This window comes from Apiospora phragmitis (assembly GCF_038363925.1).
Source record: "Apiospora phragmitis strain CBS 135458 chromosome Unknown utg000009l:1.0-1189150.0:1.0-1190623.0, whole genome shotgun sequence".
Taxonomy (NCBI): domain Eukaryota; kingdom Fungi; phylum Ascomycota; class Sordariomycetes; order Amphisphaeriales; family Apiosporaceae; genus Apiospora; species Apiospora phragmitis.
The window spans coordinates 833045-855094 of record NW_027117408.1 but is presented as its reverse complement, the minus strand read 5'-3'; the positions used below and the strand labels follow the sequence as shown (position 1 = coordinate 855094).

The 22050-nt window shown below is 52.7% G+C and overlaps 7 protein-coding genes across 7 annotated transcripts; all 7 read left to right on the top strand.

Annotated features, from left to right (window-relative positions):
- Window positions 1-59: 59 nt before the first annotated feature.
- PG994_009768 (uncharacterized protein) lies at window positions 60-1845 on the top strand (the record flags this gene model as incomplete). Its single annotated transcript, XM_066861177.1, has 7 exons — window positions 60-254; window positions 326-381; window positions 449-639; window positions 718-935; window positions 1162-1256; window positions 1592-1711; window positions 1785-1845. The coding sequence occupies 7 exons, from the start codon at window positions 60-62 to the stop codon at window positions 1843-1845; spliced, it is 936 nt and encodes a 311-aa protein (XP_066713347.1).
- Window positions 1846-2012: 167 nt separating this feature from the next.
- On the top strand, window positions 2013-2638 carry PG994_009767 (uncharacterized protein; the record flags this gene model as incomplete). The annotated part of the gene is made up of 2 exons (XM_066861176.1): window positions 2013-2184; window positions 2295-2638. The coding sequence occupies 2 exons, from the start codon at window positions 2013-2015 to the stop codon at window positions 2636-2638; spliced, it is 516 nt and encodes a 171-aa protein (XP_066713346.1).
- Window positions 2639-5196: 2558 nt separating this feature from the next.
- Window positions 5197-7202, top strand: PG994_009766 (phospholipid-translocating P-type ATPase; the record flags this gene model as incomplete). Its single annotated transcript, XM_066861175.1, is given in 2 exon segments — window positions 5197-5378; window positions 5393-7202. 2 exon segments carry the CDS (start codon window positions 5197-5199, stop codon window positions 7200-7202), a joined length of 1992 nt encoding a protein of 663 aa, XP_066713345.1.
- Window positions 7203-7204: 2 nt separating this feature from the next.
- Window positions 7205-9285, top strand: PG994_009765 (uncharacterized protein; the record flags this gene model as incomplete). The annotated part of the gene is made up of 2 exons (XM_066861174.1): window positions 7205-8639; window positions 8753-9285. The coding sequence occupies 2 exons, from the start codon at window positions 7205-7207 to the stop codon at window positions 9283-9285; spliced, it is 1968 nt and encodes a 655-aa protein (XP_066713344.1).
- Window positions 9286-10141: 856 nt separating this feature from the next.
- Window positions 10142-11893, top strand: PG994_009764 (uncharacterized protein; the record flags this gene model as incomplete). Its single annotated transcript, XM_066861173.1, has 6 exons — window positions 10142-10379; window positions 10465-10477; window positions 10712-10794; window positions 10849-11014; window positions 11134-11575; window positions 11717-11893. 6 exons carry the CDS (start codon window positions 10142-10144, stop codon window positions 11891-11893), a joined length of 1119 nt encoding a protein of 372 aa, XP_066713343.1.
- A 538-nt stretch (window positions 11894-12431) lies between these two features.
- PG994_009763 (adf-like domain protein) lies at window positions 12432-12872 on the top strand (the record flags this gene model as incomplete). The annotated part of the gene is made up of 1 exon (XM_066861172.1): window positions 12432-12872. One exon carries the CDS (start codon window positions 12432-12434, stop codon window positions 12870-12872), a length of 441 nt encoding a protein of 146 aa, XP_066713342.1.
- A 519-nt stretch (window positions 12873-13391) lies between these two features.
- On the top strand, window positions 13392-14764 carry PG994_009762 (uncharacterized protein; the record flags this gene model as incomplete). Its single annotated transcript, XM_066861171.1, has 4 exons — window positions 13392-13470; window positions 13723-14160; window positions 14264-14320; window positions 14367-14764. The coding sequence occupies 4 exons, from the start codon at window positions 13392-13394 to the stop codon at window positions 14762-14764; spliced, it is 972 nt and encodes a 323-aa protein (XP_066713341.1).
- Window positions 14765-22050: the final 7286 nt, after the last annotated feature.

Genomic DNA, 22050 nt, shown 5'->3' with positions numbered 1-22050 from the left:
CCGCAAGCATCTCATAATTACTAGCTTCGTCAACCCGAGTTGAATGCGCACGGAACGCAATGGCGACAGTCGTCCCGGACCGGCTTGCTGAGAAGCAGGTAGCTGACCTCGAAGAGACCGAGTATGCCAACGCAGAGGCGAAAGGACCCGGTGATGGTCAGCCGTCCCTTCTACCTTTAGGAGAACCACAGAAAGAGAAGAAGTTCTGGTTCCAGAGAAACAACAACTATGAGCCCAATGCGATTGCCACACAGGTGAGAATTAAACCAATTGATGTGCCTAAGGAACTCTTATGTGAAGAAAAAGCAGCTGACGTTGTCCCTAGCCTAGTGTGTACGACGTCCCGGATGTAGCAATTCAGTACACGCCTCGGGAAGACTGGTGAGCGAAGGCCCTACCTAACACGGCGAACCACGTCGCAGCAACTGAAGTTACCCAAACCCAAAAGGGAGAATATTCATCGCTTCGATCCTTCCGCACGCTGGACATGGGGAGAGGAGAATGCTGTCATCCGGAAGATGGACTGGAGGATCATGGTGTGGTGCGCATTCATGTTCACGGCCATGGAACTCGACCGGGCCAATCTCTCCCAGGCGCTATCTGACACCCTCCTGGAGGACATGCATTTGACCACGAATGGTAAGACACCATCCACCGAGTATCCCCTGTGTATGAGCTTTTCTTGGTGGTTGATTGACTTCCGCGAGGGAAAATAAGACTACAACCTCGGAAACACGCTTTACGCCCTCTGCTTCCTGATCGGCGAGTTTCCGTCGCAACTCCTGGCCAAATGGCTCGGGCCTGACCGCTGGATCCCGTCCCAGATCATATTGTTCTCCATCGTCTCGGCCTCCCAGTACGCCCTGTCCTCGCGGTCTTCGTTCTTGGCATGCCGGGCTCTCTTGGCACTCCTCCAGGGCGGCTTCATCCCCGAAGTAAGTGTATCCCTCGGTGCCGATTCACCTCGTTGCTTTCAACTGATAGATACACCCGCAACAGGTCGTTTTTATACCTTTCGTACTTCTATAAGCATCACGAGTTGACGTTGAGGCTGGCCTTCTTTGTGAGTTACCCACATCCACACCTACACCCATAGACGTATTTGAGTGTATTGTGTACGAGGAACGGCCTGTGCAAACCCGTCTGATGTATTGCTCATAGTGGAGCGGCATGATGGTCGCAGATATTCTAGCGGCCATCATCGCCTTCGGGCTTCTTCATATGAGAGGCGTGTCAGGTCAGCCAGGATGGCGTTGGTATGTTGATAGTGCATCTGTACATTCGTTTTGTTGAAGGGAGATGGTGCGGCATGCTGACGACAGGCCACCTCTTTCAGGCTGTTTCTTATCGAGGTGAGTAAGAACAAAAGTTCGTGATAGGGGCGTATCTCTCTAACGAATCGGCCAGGGGCTGATCACGGGCGTTGTTGGTCTTTTATCGTACGTCTTGATGCCTCCAGGCCCGACCCAGACAGCACACTGGTCACGGGGAAAGAAGGGCTGGTTCAGTGCAAGGTCAGTTCCGTGATCCTTTTTCGGTGTTCCTGTCAATTGAAGGAGCGTCTCTAATGACAATGATTGGAGTGAAACAGGGAAGAGACCATCATGGTAAACCGCGTCATTCGAGACGACCCCAGTAAGGGCACGATGCATAACCGCCAACCCATTACTCCGAAGCTCCTCTGGATGAGTCTCACCGACACCGATCTGTGGTGCGTAAAACATAAGCATTTAGGAGATGCGCGATCGATGATGTGTGTTTTCTCTGACACCACAGGCATGCAGGCCTCTTTACTTCATCGGACTCACCTTTAACATCCCAACCTTGTGCCCAACGCATACTTGACGCTATCGCTGCGAGGCCTCGGTTTCGACACATTTCACACGAACATTCTTACCATTCCGTATCTGGTGCTCAAGAGTGCGTTGAGTTTCTCTTGTTATTTTTCCCCCAGGCAGGGAAATGAAGTTTGATACTAACCATGGTGGTTGTCGCGTCACGTAGTCATCAACATGCTCGCTTTGGCCACCTTCGCCGAGATGACCGGTCAACTTGCCGCTTGTGCCTCCATCTTCCAGTTCTGGTGCTTGCCTTTCCTCATCTACCTACGCGTGGTCGACACCACGTATGCATCCAAATGGTTGACTTGGGCCATGATCAGCCTGCTTCTTGCGGCACCGCTAGGTGAGTCCTTGCCTTGCCGGCCGACCCCCTCTCTCTCCGAATTTCCAGATAGCACTCACTGTATGCATGCATGTACTGTACTTACTGACCGTATCATATACGCCACACAGGCCATCCGGTCCAGGTCGGCTGGGTCAGCCGCAACGCCAACACGGTGCGGTCGCGGGCTGTGGGCGCGGCGCTCTACAACATGTTCCTGCAGGCGGGCGTCATGATCTCGTCCAACGTGTACCGGGCCAACGACGCGCCGCGGTACCGGCGCGGCAACAGCATCCTGCTGGGGCTGGTCGCGCTCAACATGGCGCTGTACGCGGCGGCCAAGGCGTACTACGTCTGGCGCAACCGGGTGCGCGACCGGCGGTGGCGCGCCATGTCGCCCGAGCAGCAGGTCGCGTACCTGGCCGACTCCCAGGCTTGCGGGAACCGGGGGCTGGATTTCCGGTTTGCTTCTTGAATGGATTGATTGAATGGGGAGTGTACGAAGGGGCGAAAGGAAGTGGATGAGTGGGGGAGTCATGATAAAGCTTGTCGCGACGTCGATATTGAGAGAAATCGGTCCTAATTTCATTTTCATCCATGTTGACTCCAATATCGGGACGATGATCCCGCGAAGGTCTATTTTCGGGTCCTTTCTTCTGACAGTTTAGCTACATAGCTATGGGATAGAAGCGTTTGGCGTCAAGGCGTCAAAGTTAATGTTGCCGGGACCCGGGAAGGCTCATACCTAGTTGGTGCGCAATGGTAGTTTTCTTGATTCATCTCGAAGAAATAGCAGTCAGGTTTCTGGTCAGGCTAGCCTAGGCTGAAGTTATTTTATGCACCGGTGCAAACTCAGCTCCCCCATGCCCATGGGGATCTTGAAAATCGCAAGTGGCGTTCCGCTGTGAGATTTGTTTTCAGCACCACGCCCGACAGCCCGATCTATCGACATGAGGCTTTCGACCACTCAATACAGGTCGACGTATTACGCCCCAAGTTGAAATAGCGAGTTCGTTATCGTCGTTGTGATTATTGAAGGATCCTTTTGCCGGTTGCCTGGCCAGTAAGCTGACCGATTTTCCTGTCAAAGTTCGATGTTGATGGCGGTGAGAACAATTAAGCACCTGCACTTACACCTATCACCTATGGAGAGGAGCGTTGAAGAAATGGAAACCAAAATTTAGAACGAACGGTGAATATCCTTCGGTGCCAAGCTGCATTCCTCTTGGCATCCCAATATTCCTGTGCGGGTGTCAGGGTGTATGACTGCCGTCGGAGTAATGCGACACCAAAATCTGGCTTGACCTATTCGCTTCTTGCAACCTCAATCGGCAGTTGCTGGAGAAAGTGACATCATTTGGAACTCGACTTGTCTCCCCAGAATTGGACAAGTCCGAGAATTGTTCGCTATGATCACTGATCAAGTCTTGTAGATGTCTTCCAAGTCCTCTCACAATTTCTATCTGTACTCAACTCGAGCTTTTCTCCTCCAATCAATTGGAGCACGAGGTTACGATGCTTGGGGGAACTTGAACTTGTGCACCCCAATTAGGCTATTCTAATAGTTTGTCTAAGTGCCCGGAAAACGGGCAGACGGGACATGAACGGCACGACATCCGCTCGAGAACCAGCAAGCCCAGAGCAGACAGGCAGCGACGCAAATTGCTCCACAAGTAGGTTACTAGATCTACGCCACTAAAAGACGGACTTGGCAACCCGTCAACCATCAAACCGTAGAGGGAGGCCGAGTGTTTCCTCGGAACAGGGCGCCGTGCGATGCAGGCCCGCAGTTTCTTTCTTTATCAGCTGCATTGGGGCAAAGAAGCTGCGCTGGCAGGCTGGTTCTGGCTGTCTGGGCTGAGGGCCATTGATTACTACGACCTCTATAGGAAGGAGGGAGCAGCCATACAGCACAGCTGACAGCAACAGTGAGACAAAAGGGAGAAGTAAGTAGGTACCTACGTAAACCACCCTGCGACCGGCAACCGACGTGTGTGCACCAGCCAGTACGAACGAGTGCGAGCTGACACATCTCACCTTTCTCACTGACACGAGCATAAGCCATAAACAAACTCCAAACAGGGGTCTCTTTGGAGGGGTTTTGGAAGGGGCCCAATGCCAAGCCAAGGATTCAGAGGAACTTCTGGAGGAACTACCCCCTCTGCCGCTCCCCGATCACCGATAGCAATGTTCTGCAGTGCACCTCCAGCGACACCCATTCCTGCCTATAGCACCCATAGCACCCCGCAAAATCCGAGCCAAGGCCCTCGATTGGTGGCAAATGGTGCATGTGGGACAAAACCTCCAGCCAGTCCTGACGTTGTCGGCCTGGACTGACGTGAATACGTTACGTTGTAGGCTTCGTAACAAGCAGCGGCTGTGTGGTGCCATTAACGTCGCTTCTCCCCGTTCTTCGCGTGCTTGCTCTACCAACTTACCATCGTACACACTCTCGTTTACCAACGTCATTGGCAATTTTTAATGTTGAGCCTTCGTTCTTTCTTTCATGGGAATTCCCATTGATCGCCATCGATTCCTTTTGGTCGCTGAATTGGGAGACGAAAGCTGAAAGAAGTCCACCGTCTTTTTTCCGCCCACTGACTCGGCACAGTATCTGGGCTAGTAATACTCCAAGCATTCCAGCCTGCCAGCCCCCAGGTGTTTCGCGCAGAGGAAATTATTGGTTGTCGCATGCATGAGTTTTGCGGGTTTGGACAATCAACATTGGAACTGCAACTGAACTTTGCTTAATACGAAGTCGCTCCTGAAAGTTTATCCCAAACGGGGGTCGTTTTCCAGATATTAGCCCACGCCTTCCAAGCTAAACCAGATTCTGGGTTTCTGCTTGCCTGGGAGAAGGCGCAGGCGCTCATGGGCAAAGGTGCAACCGCAATCGCTCTTTCGAATTGCTTGGTCGACTCCGTCCCTGTCTGAATGTAGCAGCGGCTCTACATTAGCTGTACATCATTCCAACATCACATGGGCGGTCACATTAATAGCTTCCACGATCTTTCACCCATAGCGTCGCACACCATGGCCAAGGCGCGGTTGGAAGATGCCTTCAACAGGTTCTATGACAGATGGATCATGCAATTCCTCCTCCGCCAGTTTCCTCTTCCCCCGAGCGCAGACGGGCGGCATATCCCAGTAACATTTGGGGATGTGAGGACAACACCGCTTAAGGACGAGCGGCGGGGGCCCCGTACATATCCAATGTCATCCGATCAAGCCGTTACACCCTCTTGAGCTTCATCCCGAAACAGCTGTTCTTCCAGTTCTCCAAAATGGCCAACTTCTACTTCCTCGTTATAGGGTCGCTTGCTCAGGTCCCTGGCTTCTCGGCGACTGGCAAATCGACTCAGCTAATACCCTTGATGATATTTACTAGCATCAGTATGGCCAGGGAAGGCTATGACGACTATCTCCGATTCAAGTCGGACAAGATTGAGAATCAGAACGAGGTCAAGGTTCTCTGCCCCACAACAAACGCCGAGAGCAGAATCGAGAAGGAAAGCAGAGTGGCAGATCTCTTGACTAAAATTAGGCCGAAATCCAAGGGAGCCAGAGGGGCAGATGTCGCGGTTGCCGAGGCTGACGGTAGCTCACAGGAGAAGCTGACGGAGGTATGGTCAAAGACGCAGTGGCAAGTTCTCAGAGTTGGAGACGTGATCTGCCTGGAAAAGGACGATAATATCCCAGCTGATATCGTACTCCTGCAAGCCTCTGGTCCCGATGGGGTTGCCTATATTGAAACCATGGCGCTAGACGGCGAGACGAATCTGAAAAGCAAGAGGGCCTGTCCGTTACTAGCGAAGCGATGCGCAACACCGGATGCGATTCGAACATGTGGTGCTGTTGTGGTCGCCGAGGACCCCAATGCCGATCTTTACAACTTCCAGGGTCGGGTCGTGGTTGGCGACGAAGCTATGCCCCTGACCCAAAACGACATCGTTTACCGCGGCTCTACTCTACGGAACACGGCTTGTGCTTTCGGGCTCGTCGTCAACACTGGCGAAGAATGCAAGATTCGCATCAATGTGCACGACTATCTGCACGCCAAGGCACCAGCGATGCAGAAGAACCTCAATAGTATGGTTCTCTTCCTGGTCTTTGTTGTCGTCATGATATCGATTGGCTTGACCATTGGCCATATCATATGGAAGCACAAGTACCTCAATGTTTCGTGGTACCTGCACAACGTCAACCCCCGAGTCGATGAGATCATTTTTGCCTACATCATTATGTTCAGTTCGCTCATTCCTCTTAGTCTCCTCGTCAGTATGGAGATTATCAAAGCTGGTCAATGGTACTTTATGCAAGATGTGGAGATGTACGACGAAGAAACCGACACACCAATGGAGGCACATACCACGACAATTCTGGAAAATCTGGGACAGGTCAGTTATGTGTTCAGTGACAAAACTGGTACATTGACCGAAAACAAAATGCGTTTCCGCAAAATCACCGTGGCTGGATCTGCCTGGTTTCACGATCCGGATTTGAAGGCGGATGGAAAAGGGAAGGCTACCATGGGAGTAAACGACACAACACTCGTCGAACACCGCTTGCCACCGTCACCAGCATCGCTAAAAATTAATGACCGGATTCCGAATGTCCCATCACCTACAGCACGACCGGAGTTGACTACTGAGGACCTCATTCGCTACATCCATGAAAAGCCCGATACTCCATTCTCTCGAAAGGCCAAGCAATTCATCCTCTGCATAGCTCTATGCCACACATGCCTTCCCGAGAAAACGGAGGATGGGAACATCGATTTTCAGGCTGCGTCTCCTGACGAGCTTGCTCTAGTCAAAGCAGCGCAGGACTTGGGCCTTCTCCTGATTGATCGCCCCACTGGGTCCATTGTGCTTCTTCATACTACCCCTGATGGCGGGCAAATCACAGACACATACCAGGTGCTCGACGTCATTGAGTTCAGCAGCCAGCGCAAGAGGATGTCCATCGTCGTTCGCATGCCGGATGCTACAATCTGCATTATCTGCAAAGGCGCGGACAGCGCAATTATTCCCGTCTGAAAATGTCGCGACTCGCTATGAAGAAGGCAGCTGAAGTGGATCGTAAGGCGTCGGTGCGTAAAAGTATGGAGGCTGAAAAAGCGCTGCAGCGGAAGAGTACCCAGATTGGAGATTCACGAGCCAGCAGTCACTTTCCCCGGAACTCTACCACCCTATCGCGGCATCAGAGTACCATACGTCGCAGCTTCGGTAAGGCCAGGGCATCTCTTGACCAAAGCGGTGCCACCGTCACGGGCGAGGTTGAAACTTGGTTGACTACCAGAGAATTGGAGGAATCTGGGCCCTCTACTCCACACCGAGCATTGTACCAGTCGCCGCGTCATTCCACGGCACTCTCACCTATCTCGCCTGTCTCCCCTACAGTTCCCGAGGACCCTCTGGATGGCATGGTGGATGAGGCAATTGCTGCGAATGATGCGGCTGTTTTCGAGCGCTGCTTTGAGCACATGGACGCATTCGCCAATGAAGGCCTGCGCACTTTGCTCTTTGCTTACCGCTACATGGACGAGGCTGACTATTTGGCATGGCGCAAGACGTACCAGGAAGCTTCTACTAGTCTGGTGAACCGGAATGAGCGCATGGAGGCGGCCGGCGAACTAATCGAACAGGATTTCACTCTGGCAGGCGCTACGGCCATTGAGGACAAGCTACAGGCTGGTGTGCCGGACACGATCGACAAGTTGCGGCGTGCCAACATCAAAGTGTGGATGCTCACAGGCGACAAACGCGAGACCGCCATCACTATTGGGCATTCGGCCAGAATCTGCAAGCCATTCTCCGAGATTCTCATTATTGATGCCACGGTTAAAGACTGGGAGTCGCACATGACCACCACCCTGACGGATGTATGCCGGGGAATGATAGCACATTCCGTGGTTGTTGTGGATGGTCACTCTTTGGGTGTGATTGACGGAAACGAGGCCTGGAAATGTATATTCTACGATCTTGCCGTACGAGCCGATTCGGTCATTTGCTGCCGCGCCTCCCCCGCCCAGAAGGCCAATCTGATCAAGTGCATCCGCGACATGGTCCCAAAGTCGCTGACGCTGGCCATCGGGGACGGCGCCAACGACATCCCCATGATCCAGGCCTCGCACGTCGGCGTGGGCATCTCGGGCCGCGAGGGATTGCAAGCCGCCCGCACGGCCGATTTCGCCATTGCGCAGTTCCGATTCCTGCAGCGCTTACTCTTCGTCCACGGCCGCTGGAATTACCTTCGGACCGCACACTTTATTCTGGTTACTTTCTGGAAGGAGCTGGTGTTTTATTTGGTCCAGGCCGTCTACCAGAGATATACCGGTTATTCGGGGACGTCCTTGTACGAGAATGTCTCGATGGGAGTGTACAATACGCTCTTTACCTCGCTGTGCGTTATCCTGCCGGGTATTTTGGAGCAGGATTTGAAGGCGGAAACGCTGCTTGCTGTTCCGGAACTTTGTAAGTTGAACTCACTTCTCTTTTCCCCCTGCCTTTGTTCGTATCACCATTTCTCTTCCTGGACTCTGCCCTGTTAGTTTCTTTTTTATTACATTAACTAATAAAGATTCCAGATATCGACTGCCAGCGTGGCAAGGCTTTTAACCTAAAGAAGTTCGTCAAGTGGATAGTTCTTGGCAGCATAGAGGCCGTCATTGCCTACTTTTCGGTCTGGGCCGTAGAGGAAACACTGGTCCAAGGCGATAATCATCTATTCGCCTTTGGGCATGCAGTCTTTACCATCTGCGTCCTCTTTATCAACATCAAGCTGCTATTCCTTGACATGCACTACAAGACGGCCATCATCCTTGGGGCCTTATTTATCACAGTCGGGGGCTGGTTCGCTTTCAACCTGGTCTTGTCGGCGGCGTCGCCGGCTGTATCCGAGGGGAAGATGGTACACGACGGCTTCATCCACGTGTTCGGCTCGCAGCTGTGGTGGTGGGCCAGCGTGGTCCTGGGCCTGGTTCATTTGGTCGGGCTCGAGCTCGTCCTCAAGACCGTGGCGCGCATCTACTTCCCGACCGTCGCAGAGCAGTGGCAGGAGATTGAGCGCGCAGGTGACGTACGTAAGGTGCTTAAGGAGCACGCGGCAGAGATTGCATAGCTTTACGTTTATGCCTTTTCTTTTTCTTTCGGCAGAATCGATACCCCGGGAACGCATCAAATGGAGTTGGGGTACTTAGTGTTATACAGTATGTATATACATACCAGACGTAATAGGGAAGCACCGCAGTTACTACCCATTACCTTTCACTGTTGATTACACCATCATGGGCTATACCGTTAATTACTCTATTGTACGATACTCGACAGCTATTCCATTGCCATGCCTTGAGCGAACCCTACTCGTCGAAGCGCTGCAGCTATTCTTATGCCGGCTATGTCAGCCCTGGCTATTCCCCCTTTAACCCGATACTGAAATAAAGTCACGTAAACGGACAGGATTGGGCTTACTCACTAGCACTCTGTAGCTACATACTCTGGACATGATTTACGCGACAGGGGCTCCTCAAGCATGGCGATGCCGGGCTGCGTGAGTGCGCTGGCTGTCAAAAGTGCGGCGGCATGCTTTTTCTCCACTCCGGTGCATGTTTCAAGACGCCGGATCGTCGGATCGTGGATCATAGCGTGCGTGGTGGGTGCTGCGTTTCGTATATGCAAAAATGGCGGTAACGCGGGTTGTTTGGTGGCCAGTAACGCCTCAAAGTCAAAACACATGCATTGTTCTCACTTATCCATTCGTTCATTTGTTCCTCTTCGCTTCGACTGTGACTTGAGCGGCTGTGCTAATGACATATTGTACTTGTTTTTGGTTCTTGATATACAGGGGGCAGGCAGGCTACTTGGGGCTGTTCTGTGCTATCAGGCGTTCGTTTTGACGCTGGCCTCATTTCGTGAGCCAAGAAGCAAAGAGAAAATCGATCGGTTTCCGGTTCTGCCTACTTGCCTCTTGCGATGAGATGACCTCGACGATACTATCTTCCGAGTTCCACGCCGCCGGGGCACCACCGGCGGCGTCTAGGCCCCAGAGGCGGGCCCGAGGAGGATCTGGTAGTGGTGGTCTGGGTGGTCAGGTGAAAGCGCTGACGCAGCAGCAGGTGGACAAGAGGACGAGCCCGAAGCCGAAGAAGGCCGGGAAGGCGAGGAGGAGCTCTGTCGCTTCGCAGAGCAGCTCGTTGTTGGAGTGGGATGCGATCTGTAAGTTTGGAGGCACAAGGAGGACGGAGACATACTGTGGAATGGTATTCCGTGGACCAGTTATCGCTGACCTATGTGTGCGCAGCGCCGTGGCGACAGTATGTGCGCTTGCTTCCCCTTCCTTTTTGCGAGAGAGAATTGAGGAAGAAGTGGTGGTCTCCTCTCACTCTTCTTCAAGCTTAACGAAGTTCCGGTCCTGACAAGTTGCCGTGGTTACGCATAGGGAAGGAAGTGAACATATCCGGACTGGATATAGGTACGTTATCGTTTCCATCCCTCTCTGTTTATACTCGAGCATTTCGTTAACTGGATGGAGCTTAGACAAGAGACAGGATCCTGGAAGGATTGCTTGCGGAGTTGGACCTACCTACACAACGAAACCGGTATGCGCGAGACGTTCTTGTGGCTACATACTGTATGTACAGTACCGACTAACGCTATCGCGCTGCGCTGCGCTGCGTGCTTATAGTCAGCATCTTCTCGCACGTTCTGGGCACCTTGCTGTTCCTGTCGCTCCCGTACCACATCTTCAGCACCGAGATTCCGCCCCGGTATGTCGTCGCGACTGCCGCCGACATCATCGTGTGCAGCATTTACTTTGGCGGGGTCGCTGTCTGTTTCACGCTGTCTACACTGTAAGGAAGGACACCAATTCTGTTCGGCTGCTCGCATGCTTAGCACTGGCTTGTTAGCAGCAAGTGGCAGAAGATCCGAAGATTTGCTAACCCTCCGAGCGTAATCTGCCATCAAACAGCTTCCACACATTCATGTCGCACAGCCCGACCGTCTACGCGCGCGGCATGCAGCTCGACTTCCAGGGCATCCTGCTGCTGATGTGGGGGTCGACGGTGCCGCTGGCCTACTACCATTTCGGCTTCGCCGACGACCACCCGTGCCAACAACGACAACAACAACAACAATCAGCGACCGCGACAGCGACGACGTACGGCCTCGCGACCACCGCGCTCGCGCTCCTGTGCTCGTTGGCCACGTTCCACCCGAACATCGGCGGGCCGCGCCTGGGCCCCGCGCGCGCCGTCCTGTTCGCCGCCTTCGGCGCGGGCTCGTTCCTGGTCCCCGTCGGGCACGGCGTGCTGGCGCACGGGTGGGCCGAGCAGAGCCGGCGCGTGGGGTTGCCGTGGATCGGGCTCACGGTCGTGTGCAATGGGTTTGGGGTGGTCATGTACGCGTTCAAGGTACGTTCAGATTCTTCTCCTACCTGGACAAGCAAGCTCGTGGGGGGTGGGGGGGTTGGGGGGGGGCGTTGAAAGAATGGAATTGATTGAGTACTTTGTGGGGAACATTGATAATTGACAGTAGTGACCATAAAATGGCAGATACCCGAGAAATGGTACCCAAAGGCCTTTGACATCTTCGGGGCAAGCCATCAGATCATGCATATCATGGTGGTTTTCGCGGCGCTGGCTTACAGCCAGGCTGTGTTGGCGGCATTCGACTACAGGCACAGCGGGAGGATGGATGTTTGCGGGACAGAGATACTACAGACAAGCTAGACAGACATCCTTGGATGTCTTGGAGCTCCGGGGAGCAAAATTTTCTACGTAGATTGGCCATAAGGGGTCCAAAACCAGCAGAGAAAATATATACCAAGGCACGCATTGCGCCTGGTAAAGCGTCGTTAATCTAAGCAATTTCCAAATGTGTCGAGGAACGACGAGTCAGTAGCGGTGACTGGGTGTTCGTGCTAGCTTCGGGCCAGGTGGCGCCACTTGCGACAGGTGCTAGGGGGGATCCTGACAGGACCCCTAATGCATGAGATGAGACCCTCAGCAGGGGCCGAAACTCCAGTTAGTAGAATAGCATAGTCTCAACGCCCTCTCCCTATTCCGCCAGAAACCTCACAATCTTACCTTGCAGCCCCAGTGCATTGGAAGCGACAGCCAAACAGCATCAACTATTCGTCTCTCTACTCGTTATTCTCTGCCTGTTCCTTCTGATATTTGACGGGCTATCAGCTCTCTTCCTGCAACCCCACCCCCGACTTCGATCGATCGATCTCGAACACACACACACACATATATATTATACACCATGTCGTGCGAAAACCTGGACGAGGTCAAGGCGGCCTACGAAGCGGTGCGCTCCGACAAGGACGAGACCAACTGGGTCCTCCTCTCGTACGCGGCGGCGAAAGGCGACAAGCTGGCGCTGACGGCGACGGGCAGCGGCGGGCTGGCGGAGCTGGCGGAGCGGCTCGACGAGGGGCAGGCGCAGTACGCGTACGCGCGCATCGAGTACGCCAACGATAGCGAGTCGAAGCGGGTCAAGTTCATCTTCGTCGTGTGGATCGGCGAGAACACCAAGGTCATGCGCAAGGCCGGCGTCAGCATCCACGCGGGGCACGTCAAGGACGTCTTCGCCCACCACAGCATCCAGGTCACGGCCAGCAACAAGGGCGACTTCAAGGAGGAGAGCATCGTTAAGCGGTTGCGCGCCGCCGGCGGCGCGGACTACAATGGCGGTCGCGGATGAAGAAGAAGATGGTGATGACGACAAGAAAAAGCGATGCTTAGAGACGACAAGAGCGGGGGAAGACCACCTGCAAGAAGAAGAAGAAGAAGAGCGGGCTGCATTCTGGATTGGATACTTGGAATAGAAGAGGACGACGTCTGTCGATAAAGATACAGCAACAACCATCGATTTCTTGGATACACGGCTTGAATTGGTTCTTGAAGGTTATAGAGATTCACGGCATCTATTTTAGAGTACAGTCAATTGAAGTATTCCAGGTGTGACCTTGAACTACTGCACGCTGCAAGTGGTTTGCTGCTTGCGCATCCGAGTTCTAGACATAAGCAATCAATCAAACCAATGCTAGTCCCCTGTTCTGGCCCCTGTACCACCTACAATTACAGTGCTTTTAGTCATCAATCAGGGTTCAGCGATCACTAAAAGAATGGTGGGGTCAAGCGTGTGCAGCCTCAACCGTCAGCCATGAGTGCCCCTCCATCAACTTGTACAATTCAACATCAGCAACCGCCCAGAAACAAAATGGATATCTCGAATCCGCGGCGCATATTGGCCGTCTCGCTAGAAGACGACTCAATACACTTGAGTAGGGTCATCAAAGGTAGGCAGCTTCTCCTATTGTCGCTAGATCTGGAAACGATTGCTGGTGGATCACGTAACTGTACCACTTGGTCCCTCCAGTGTCGCCAGCTGGCAATCTGCCAAGCGTCCCTCGAACATATTGGGATACCAGCAGTCAAATCAACCAAAGATGAAGAAGCATGGATCACTCCGCTACGGGCATACTGAATCGCATCATGTCAAAGCGAATTGGCAAAAAATCAGGAGCTACTCGACTAACATATCACAAAAGATCTGACAGGCACGGCGCCTGAGACGGCCCGCACGACCCTGGCTGGGGCCTCCCACACCCTGGCGCTCAAGACGGCCTACTACACCGCCGCGGTGCCCATCTGGCTGGACCTCATCGCGAACCCGTCCGAGTGGTCCGCCTCGTTCCTGTCCGCCGAGGCCAAGGAGGTGCTGGAAGTGCTGGGTGGCATCGTCGTCGTCTTCCCGCTGCCCCTGCCCACGGAGACGAAAGAGGCAAAAGCCGCCCGAGAGCTCATCGAGCACGTCGGCCAGGTCGTCCAGAAGGGGCTCGGCGGCTGGGCCTGGGACGGCGTGGGGCTGTGCGTCGGCGTCGGCGAGATCGACGACGTGGACGAGTGGGACGGGTGCGCCGCTGAGCGCGGGCTCGAGTTCGTGCAGGTCCGGGCCAAGAGTACCGAAGCGCAGAACGAGTTCGGCGGTGGGTGAAATCTCTATGCCTCCTCTCTCCCTCCCCCTTCACTCAACCTATTTTCCGGGTTATGCATGTCTTGTTGCACTGACTGATAATACGTTCTCAACAGAGAAGACTGGCATCTCCCGCGCAAAGGAGGCCTTGGAAGCCAACGAGTGGGATCAAGGTGGGGGACGGTGATCTCGGCTCCGATTTTGGAGAATTCGAAGCAGCTCTGGGTGATGATGATGGCGAAGGTATTGGTGCCGGTGGAAAGGACACGGATCTGGACCCCGAAAGCCTGGACTTCGGCTTCGACCGCGAGGACTTCCAGGGCCTGAAGAAGGCTATCTGGAGCGCGGGAAGAGATGAAGAAGAGGAGGAGGACTTCATGAACGGGGAGCCGTCTAGTCAGCAGGGTAGGAAGAAGAAGCAAGGGCCAGAGGAGGGCGACACAAGCAATAGCGCCAGCAAGGACGGAGACGACAAGTTAGATGACGCGGAGGTCCAAAAGTTGGAAGGGATGATGCGCAAGCTACAGGCGGTAAGGGATATGAGCGCGGGTTTGCCCGAGGACCAACGCAAGCGGATGGCGGCCAAGGCTGTTGGCGAGGTCATGAAAGATCTCTGAGCTTGCCTAATCTCGGAGAATAAAATGAAATAAATCACACATGGGACAATGGTACGATAAGCCTATTTTTATACATGGTGTTTGTTGACCGTTGTTAGAAATATATGATAATGAGATAAACGGCATCTGAAGACAAGGCTGAAATGGCACGACCCGGTAGACAAACCTATATCTTCCAGTGTCCATGCTTTTTACATGAGTAATCATGGCTTCTTCTGATGATAGGTAGTGTCACGGCGATCCTTGTCCTTGTGGTTTGCCATGTGCCGTTGATCGTATCCCATTCCACAAAATGATATTTTCTCAAAGGGGGGGAAGCATGACTGACCAATGCAGATTACAACACTGACTACCTAACCATTGGCACAGCCGGATCATTTAGCAATCGGGGTTTGACCAAAAAGTTGGTGTATCGTGTGGTGAAATCGTGCTCGGCTCCTCTCTCCCTTAAAGATAGACTGATGACAACGGTGTACTGGTTGCCACGGTAGGTCGCCACATACGGCATCATCGTAACATGAAAGAGCATATCCTTGCCCACAAGGACGATAACCGGGCTCCTTCCTATGGCTTTTCGAAGACTCAGTTGTCTCTTCTTGAATTGGGTTGAGTCCTTACTCTGATTTTCACATTTGTTGAGAACCCAATGATGTAAATTTACGCGAGCAAACATATGATGACCTTGGAAACCATTTGGGAGAGGAACGGACAGATTCTCAAAGCTGGTGTGTATCTACATAGTTACTTCTATGCTTATAACCGCATCTACAGCGTTATATGAATGAATATCAGAAAGGGACACGTTGCAGTTCCTGTGGTTGTGGCAAGCTGCCCACGACGAAGAAAATGGACGAACCAGGCAAATCAAGCTTTCGAACAAAACTAGATCACTTATCCCCGGATGAATGTGATGATTTATATACCGTAGAATAACACACACGTGATTTATCCTCGGGTGGTTTCTACACGATTCGCGAGACTCTTACCAATTGCCATAGGTCCTCAGGAGGTCTATTGGTATATGCAAGTTGTCACGTAAATATGGATGGACGACAGCAAAGAGTATGGCACAGGATTGATGATGGAACATAGCGAAGCTCGTATATTTCTCGTAACGGCGTACGGCGAAGAAGGGGAATATATGACTTCTCGTCGCGAAGCTAGCTGATTTGTCTGGCGAACAGGCGATGGACGTTGGGAGTTTAGTTTAGCTCAAACGGCAGACGACTTACCGCTTTCTGCTTGACCTTGCCCTTGCCCTTCTCTACTGCATGTGGTATCTGACTGCCCTCCCCGTATGACACTGGGTTGTTGTCCCGAGACCTCCAGTTCTGCCGCCCAGCTCAGTCAGCCTGCCAACAACAAACACCATGTCCCCTAACCCCTTGCAGCGTGATCCTGGGGAAAAGGCAAGGGGGCTTTGCTCCGAGGCGCAACTACGATTCCTTGCCACCAACCGTGGCGAAGCCTACTAATCATCCGTGTTACACGATCAGGCGGACACACGTAACCAGCAACTTTAGCATGTTTTTCACATCTTCACACACCGAAAAACAAGGGGGCAAGTTGATGACAAGACCATGGGTTGGTTTCCTAGGCAGCAACAAGCTCTTGGCTCCCTTGATATCGAGCGGCAAAACCCAGGGCCTTCTTGAGGTAGTCTAGACCGCCATGAATGATTGGAACAAAAAAACGGACTGCTCCGCCTCGTCGCAAGAGATAGATAGCAGCAGCAGCACGCTTCCCCGTCGCTGCTTCCATGAAGCACGATACTGGAGGAGAGCAGCAGCAGGCGGTGCGTAGCAGAACGGTACGCGCGTAACTTCCCATGTCGGTCCGCCACCTGAGAATCTCCAGCATCCACCGCGGGAAGAACCGCCGCAGCGCCCAAACCATCATGTCTTGTGGTAGCGACAAAAAGAACGTTCACGGGGTAAAATCGTGAAAGCAAGATAGATAGATGCGCGCAGGTATGGGAAGAGCCTGATCCCAGACTTCCCCGTCTTGCGGTGTATCCAAACCAGATAGGAATGCCGATCGGTAATGATCAGAAAGAGATGGGAATGATGTGCGTACAGGACGCGAAAACGGAGCCGCCTTTCGCTCTTCTTGTGTGTTGTCTGAAGGTATATGCGCGGGAACCCACCTATAAGTCGTCCTTGTTATAGCGACAAGCTGTTTCATATGGCCCTTGCTAACGCCTAAGCCTGCAACGGCGAAAAAAAAAGAATGAGCACAGCCCGAGCTGCTGCCCTCACCGACTGCCTTCCTGGTGGGCTCGCCATAGGGCCCCCAAAGTAGTATGCAATGCGCGGGTGGACTTTCACACGAAGGACGGTTGTGTTGAAAAGGTGAATAGAGGGAACCCATGCTTCGTTGTGCGGTGCATGATAGATCTGCTCGCGAAAATAAGTTTATATACCCACATCTGCGTTCTATACAATAAACTTCACGGGGATGATCCTGTAAGCACATGGCCAGACGCATGGTTCCAGGTGCAGTCGTTGGCCGTTTACATTCTGACCGTTGCGGCATGCTTTCTGGACAGGGCACCGCTATCATGAACATCAGATGAACATGCCGGTGCCGATCCGCCGCCGAAGTGACGCAGTGCTTGCAAGTGTTCCAGAAAGATATCAGATTTCATCTGAATGCAACCGTAGGCGGCCCCCTCAAAAAAGACCCAAAAACCAACGGCCCATGCCTGGTAAGGCGGATCTCTGCTTGTCACAAGAGCGCGTTCCACTCGGAAGGCTACCTTCTGATTCATTAGAGGTTTTGGGTAACAATAGACAGATAATGTGTGACACTCCTCGCCAAAGGGAACTGTCCAGCCCCTCAGCTCCGAGCTCACAAAAGAGCTCACAAAAGCGTCTGTTATAGCTCTCCCTGCGGAGGATGCCTGGTGCAGTTGGAATCGGCAAGCCACGATGAACCTACACACAGGGTTCGGTTAGTAAACCCACACTGTCTGCGCGTTGTTACATTCCATACGGTCACACAAGATGGAGGTGGTCGGCAATAGTAGAGTTGAACCGAGAAAACTGTTCTCCTCTGCATAATGGCTGTATGCAATATGTATAATGGCGAGGCATAATAGTCAAAACCAATGTGCGGGCTTTTGATGATAGCCCTCCACGTTGCTCGGCTAAGTGAGAATATTGATTACGGTAGGAACGGAGCGGCAGATCATGGGCAATGCATGTAGCGCTTTGTTGCCCCAGCAGGTTGCATTCAAAGAACCACCAGTGAGATCCCAAGGTCGATAGCGAGCAGGTTATCGCCGATCGTATCATGCAGGTACACAGGGGACGTGCATGCCGCTATGCAGCGATTGGCCCCGGGCCTCCTTAGTATTCATGCCGCCTGGATTCAATGGCACCGGCCTTGTAAGCGCATGAAACCACTCACAGCTCCAATGCAGCTGAGCTGCACGCCAGGCGCGCAAAGGGTGTAAGCTGACCCAGTGAAGGAAGCACTCTCAAGGGGCTGTGAGGCTTTTCGTTTATTTTCGGAAGGTGGTGTGCAAAGATAGAAAAGGGGCAATGCCGTCCCATGTTTGCGCCCAAGTCGCGATTCTAGCCAATGGCACTCTCAAATCCAATTCGGGAGATTCAGCCAGCAAAACTTCAAATAGAATCCTGCATCCCACAGAAGAACTGAACTCGGGAGGCGGGCTCATTCCCTTGAGAGCAAGACTAAACGAACCATTGGACAAGACAGGGGCAGCCGTGAACGAATCCGTGCTGTCTACTGTCTCTGGCTTCCATGCTTTGAAAGGCATGGATGCTGTCTTGGAGAGCCTGAGGGGAATGGATTTGAGTTCAGTCGTGTTTCTGGGGACCTGACGAATAGTTAAACTTTTCAATAATCAATCAATTGAGAGACTGAACAGTGTGCAGATGAAACCTGGCTAGGCAAAGGCAATTGCCACTTGACAAGTGAAGTAGGGGTCAATTTCCACCATATAAACTGTAATGGCATCATGTCGAGCGAAGCCCACGGTTTCCAAGAGAATCGCTAGAATGCACGAATGCCGGCCTGCTCCTTTTCGTTTTCAGTCGGGTGGCTTGAGGACAGACTGACGGCTGGACGGCATGGTTGAAGATGGGCATTGTGGCATTGTAGATTGAGGAACATGAGAGCCGACTTACCGATTCAGGTTCGGTGCGCGTGGCCCTCTTCTCTCTCTCTTCGCGTTGGAACTTGTGTGCACTAGCAACTAGCATGGCTGCATGGGGGAGCAGTACAGGCACGCACTGTGATGATCAGCGCTGATGCTACTGTACGTACCGAACAAGCCACCCCGGGTCACGTAACGGTCATCCATCCCCGTCCGACCCGTATAACTGCAGTCAATGCCTGTTACTGCAGTGAGTTCGTGGAGTTGCGCATGGATGCTGCTTTACGGTCTCGCCGACGTCGACAGGCATGAGGATAGGGAAAGCGGCAGGAAACCGTATGTACGGGAGAATGTAATACTCTTATGTCCGAAAGGTGGCCAGGGTTGCGAAGGCGTTCTATTCCGGCTTCTGGTGAAATTGCAGGTACGTTGTAGGTGGTGTAGTGATCTGCATGCCACTGGAGGAAAGATATGTAGTAGATGAGTTCATCAGTTTCACAGAGTCGGAGTCAGGAGCGGCACCGAACCTATCAAGCCGGCTGAGTGCTGAGCTTCATGACAGGTATTCAAAGAAAGGGGATTGCACGTTGGCTACCCATAACCTTATCTTTGAAGTACAGTACATACCCCATCTGTGTCGCTCGCTTGGGCCTGTTCACATTGATAAACGACGACTTCTTGGGCAGGGCGGCAGGGCAAGCCACAATCCGACCGCGCCGAAGGCAATTGAATTCATGGGCAGCCACAAGGACTGGAAGCAAGGGACCATCGTGTTGGAGGTAGTGTTGCATTGTCGGCTCGAAAGAGGCGGCGGGTTTAGGCTAACCGCAAGCTGACTGGCCTTGGGCGACAGTAATCCTGCCAAAGGAATTCTTGCATATGTACGCGCGAATGTCGCCTGGTAAGGCAAGGGGTGGTGATCAATGGGGGAGAAATCGGAAAGGGTTTGGCCCCCGAGAGCTGTCCCAATTGCTGTCTGCCCGAATGGGCCTCACGGTCACGATACTGTACGATGGGCAGATGTCCGTGGGCTGTGCTTGTCAATGTCGCCGGCGGATCAACTGCACTTCTGCTTGCGCTGTTGGACAAGGTCGCATCCCTCGACGTCTTAAAACAGAATGACGCGGATGCGGAGGGAGTGCTTTAATACAGTGCGAGCTGGAGGGTGGTTCTTTCGGATGACTACTGCAGGAACGAGATGCAAAAAAAGAGTAGTGCAAAGCAGGCACAGGGTTCGATGGTGGGGGCATCGATTCGGTACAACCAGCCCAAGGCTGTGCGGGCGGGCATGCGGGAGAAGAAGCAGTTGAGAGCAGTCACGCAACACACAAACTGCCATGTCCCGGACTACATACAAGTGACAGGTCGTCTTTTCCTTTGTTGTAGTTCAAATAAATGTCTGGTAATAAGTTGAAAAGATATCCAAGAGGTACAGTACCGTTTGTCGTGACTGCCTTATGGGTTGTGAACTCAACAGGGGTAGAAGCCGGTTTTGCATATTGGGTTAAAGATTGCTCGCTTGGCACCAGACAATAGAATGGAGGAAGTTCTAAGATATGCTTTCTGTGCCCCTGGCAGCTCGGTCTCGATTGAATCGTGGCCCCGAGCCCGAACGATTCTTGAGGTTAGTGGCTGGATTGAAGTGGTCTCAATAATATGTATGTACCGGCAATTGGCCGATAGCTTAACGTCGACGAAAAAGGAGACTGAGGGACGACCTTGGTGAGTATGCACTGTACAGTGTGGCATTAATTGTACTTGATGCTTGTAGATAGCTTATGTACGCTTGGGCTCGTTGGCGTCCAAGTGGGTTTAAGACCCTGGGAAGATCCGGCATGTTTATGACGATATCATCACGTTCTGGGCCTGAGCAAGAAGGTAAGAGAGGCTTAGTGTCATCACAAAGCGAAAAGGCCATTTTGGTCTGCTGTTGGCTCACCAAAGTCTCGGTGCAAGGGAGGCAAGACGATGGACGGGAGGAGGGAGCAGCCTAGCCATTGTATACATACATGATATGCACCAAGTTTGGGGTTGGCTTGTCCTGAAAGATAGGATGCTTGGGTGGATGGGTATCCGTATCTTGGAGGAAAACCCCTTTCTGACGGTTTAGCTTATGGAGTCGCGAACGATCGAAAGAAGGCGAAGAAACCAAAGTCAAGCCATGGAAGCCTTCTCAATAGCAGCGCTTGGCTTCTGAGCAGGGGGGGTGGGACAGGCGGGCGGAGCATGCATCCATCAACCATCCAAACTAAGGTTAGTGACCAGTAGTGACTTGCTTCTATTCTGATTGGTGCTTGACACCGCGCTTGGAACTCGGCCACGCGCCAGCAGACCCCGACCGTGACACGCACACACACACGCACACATATACCAAAAGGGGAAGGAATTATTCTAGCCTTGAATGGGGATGCCAGGGGGGGGCCAGTAGTCAGCAGCAGTGCTGAGTGCCTCTCATCCCTCCTTTCTGCTTGTCTGCTCCATGCCCTGCCCACTTCCGACTCCGATTGATCCTTTTGGCAGATAGGTTACGTCTGCCTACATACGTGTAAAGACAGTACAGTGTCAGGCTACTGTATGTATTGTCGTTGTCATCGCCAAGCCAGTCCGTCTTAGATGCGCGCAGAGGCTACATGTATGTACCTAACCTAGCCCGAGACGAGACAGGCTGACAGACCCGACTTGAACGAGCATTGCAGAAGACATTTACATAGGTCGAAGTGATCCCTGAAGGAAGAAGAAGAAGCAGAAGAAAAGAAAAGACAAAAACCCAATTGCATCTTCACAAGTGATCGAAAGTGATTGCAATGAACGAATAGCTAAAATATTTCTCGTTTGAAGCCAAGCTGTCCTCTGTAAGCAAACCATCTGTTCGCAACTCATCCGATCTCATGCCATGCCATCCCATCTCATCCCAACCCATCCCACTACCGTTACCACCATCTCCCCTCCAAAAGCCTTCCCCTTCACATCCTTCCGGGTACCCGCAGCATCCGTGCAGAACTTGACGACCGATGTCCAAGACATGTCGCTCAATCAGGCCAGCCCATCCTGCCATCGTGCACTCAGTCGAACACTGTACGCTGCCTAGCCTTATGCGTGTGCGTGCGTGCGCGCAATCAATCACGCCTGGCTAGCAGTCTGGCATACACCTGCATACATACCT